Source organism: Phytophthora parasitica, assembly GCF_000247585.1.
Source record: "Phytophthora parasitica INRA-310 unplaced genomic scaffold supercont2.53, whole genome shotgun sequence".
NCBI lineage: Eukaryota > Oomycota > Peronosporomycetes > Peronosporales > Peronosporaceae > Phytophthora > Phytophthora nicotianae.
In genome coordinates, this window is record NW_008649039.1 from 1 (window position 1) to 2556 (window position 2556).

At 45.6% G+C, this 2556-nt stretch overlaps 2 protein-coding genes across 2 annotated transcripts; one reads left to right on the plus strand and one right to left on the minus strand.

The window, feature by feature from the left end:
- On the plus strand, positions 1-763 carry PPTG_16006 (hypothetical protein). The gene is made up of 2 exons (XM_008913236.1): positions 1-18; positions 97-763. The coding sequence occupies exon 2, from the start codon at positions 362-364 to the stop codon at positions 710-712; it is 351 nt and encodes a 116-aa protein (XP_008911484.1). The 5' UTR covers positions 1-18; positions 97-361; the 3' UTR covers positions 713-763.
- Positions 764-2274: 1511 nt separating this feature from the next.
- PPTG_23826 (hypothetical protein) lies at positions 2275-2542 on the minus strand (the record flags this gene model as incomplete). Its single annotated transcript, XM_008913237.1, has 2 exons — positions 2275-2320; positions 2478-2542. 2 exons carry the CDS (start codon positions 2540-2542, stop codon positions 2275-2277), a joined length of 111 nt encoding a protein of 36 aa, XP_008911485.1.
- Positions 2543-2556: the final 14 nt, after the last annotated feature.

The following is a 2556-nucleotide window of genomic DNA, read 5'->3' on the forward strand; positions in this document are numbered from 1 at the left end:
GCTTCTTCTGACTACGAGGTGCTTTATATGTGTGGGTCTGCAGCTACGGTTATTTGATGTGACTGACTGTGGTTGATGCTTGCGCATACTGTGTAGCCTGATTCCTCTGGTGAGTCGTCAGACGTGCCCTCAACGGCTCGCCACCACGTGGCGTCTGGTACGAACTCGGATTCCGGTGAGGTTTCCACGGACATGGAGAGTGTGAATCGTCCAGGTATTATCCAGGTATTGGAAAACTCCGTGGATGTGACTGGCCCGGTCGACGCTCCTTATCCAAGTTGGGTTGCATGGACCTCGTATCTGAAGAAGTACTCATTGGAGACACGCCAGATCATCCGGGTCTTCGGCACTTTAAGTTGCGATGATGAGTGATACCGAGACCTTGTTCATCCCAGTCATTTTCGGAAACAGGCACTGGTGTGCTGTCATTGTGGATGTTAAGGGAAACGAAGTCATGTATTACGACTTCATGAACCAGAGGTCATACAAGAGTGTACTGGACCGGTTGTCGTGGGACTTGGCTGAAACTTTTGAGCGATGGCTACCAGGTGATCGCTATCAACTCGCCAATCCAGACAGACGGCCACTACTGTGGCTTCTACGTGATGCTCAGGTTCTGGCGCTACATCGACAGAAGTGTGTCGTTGGAGTTAACCCAGAATGGACTCACGCTGCTGCGGTTCCGCATCCTGCAGCTTCTGCTCAAGGGTAGCATTCTAAACTGACTAATTAATCGATTTCATTTCACTTTTTCTATATAATATCTCTCTCCATTTATTATGCTTACACGGATAATACCGTCTTATCGTAGTCATAGGCGACAACTCACCAACACGATCTTTTGGCATATGATCTACAAATCATAAAAATAATCATTCCGCGTCAAATTTTTAGTTACTTTAAGATCTAACTATCACCATCGCTGTCACTACTGCTGCATTCACTCCCAATGCCGTCATCAGATTAAACGACTGTCTCGGCTAGATCATATCTTTCTAGCAAAGTGATGATACGTTCGGTGTCTAGTTCAACGGTCTCACCTTCTGCTGGAGCACGAGTATCCATAAGCAGACCAGCACCCGAAAAACCACTCCAAATGGTCGAGGATGACAAAGCAGACCAACTCGACGAGATCCACTTCGTCATATCCGTTCTGGACGGTCCAGCTAATGAAAACCTTTTTTTCTTTATACTTGCTTCGGAGATCAGCAACCCGTTGGTCAGCTTCTTCCTTGTGGTAGTTCTTTCGAGTACTTAAAATTGCAGCAGCCAATTCAGCACTTTTTTCTTGCCGATTTTTCTCGCCTTGGTGATAGTTTGTAAGCTGATCTTTAAGTCTATTAATCCAAAGTCCCCGTAAAAAGCCTTTAAAAGGCTTACTCCACGAAATATCAGCAGGCTGACATACATAGGTATATCTGGGAGGAACTTTCAGAAGCATAATGTTTAATGCAGCAGCGTATCTGGTTACTTCCTCAGTCCAGTGGCCGCTAAAATCATCCCATAGCAAGAGGATTTTGTCATGTAGGTCGTCACGGTGTGCGAAATGAAATTCTAAAAACTTCAGCGACAACTCGCTATTCCACCATTCTGTTTTATTGCCGTAAATCTGACACGGATACTGTCGTTGAAGGCGCGATATTTCTCGCCACGTCGGTTCTCCAAATCCATGCCGAAGTTCATTATTCTCGACTTGTTTGTCAGCTTTCTTAGCGGGTGCACTTTTGAAAATGATAAAAGGATCGTACTTAACTCCACATGAATCCCCAAGTAGCATTACAGTAGCGCGTTTTTTGTCTTTATTAGCACACTTGACCCAAACTGTCTTGGCTCCCTTCGTGGATACTGTCTTTTTAGGAACATATTCGAAAAATACAGCTAATTGATAGTTAGATTGAAGTTATGTTCAAACAATGTATCAAAATATCAAATTCCTACCCGTTTGATCTGCATTGAATATTCTGGTGCAGTTCTCTTCAACGACAGTTCGAAGCACCAATGCACGAAAATCTCGAGTCGCCTCAGCTGCATCTTCTGGTGTAGTCTGTCCCTGGCGAGTTCTTGTCCGAAGGGAAAGCTTGTGCCGCCTCAAGAATAGTTGCATCCAAGTGGCTGAAGCTGCAAATTTTTCAAGGGGAACACCATATTCAGAGGCTATCTCTTTGGCTTCTGTCGCTAGCATGAAGCGTGAAACGGGCACGCCTTGCTGCCTGAATCCGTTAATCCACTGAACAATTTCGGCCTCAGCCTTCTTGCTCAGTACTGTAGCATCACCTAGTCTTCTCCCCTTATGATGACCACCTCGTCCTGATTCGCATGCCTTTCTTATTGTTGTAGCAGCCTTTCGCCACTTACAAATTAGTTTCTCCTTGGCTCTGTGTTCTTTTCTAGGTAGTTCTCCGCAAAAGTGCTTAATGCACTCCTTAACACTGTGCCCATCATCCAAGTAGTCGAGATAAGCTTTTTTATCGCCGTACGCGACTGACACGCGCTTATACTGCTTGCGGCGCTTGCCTTTCCCCGTGATGTAAGGTCGACCCATGCCTTACGAAATCA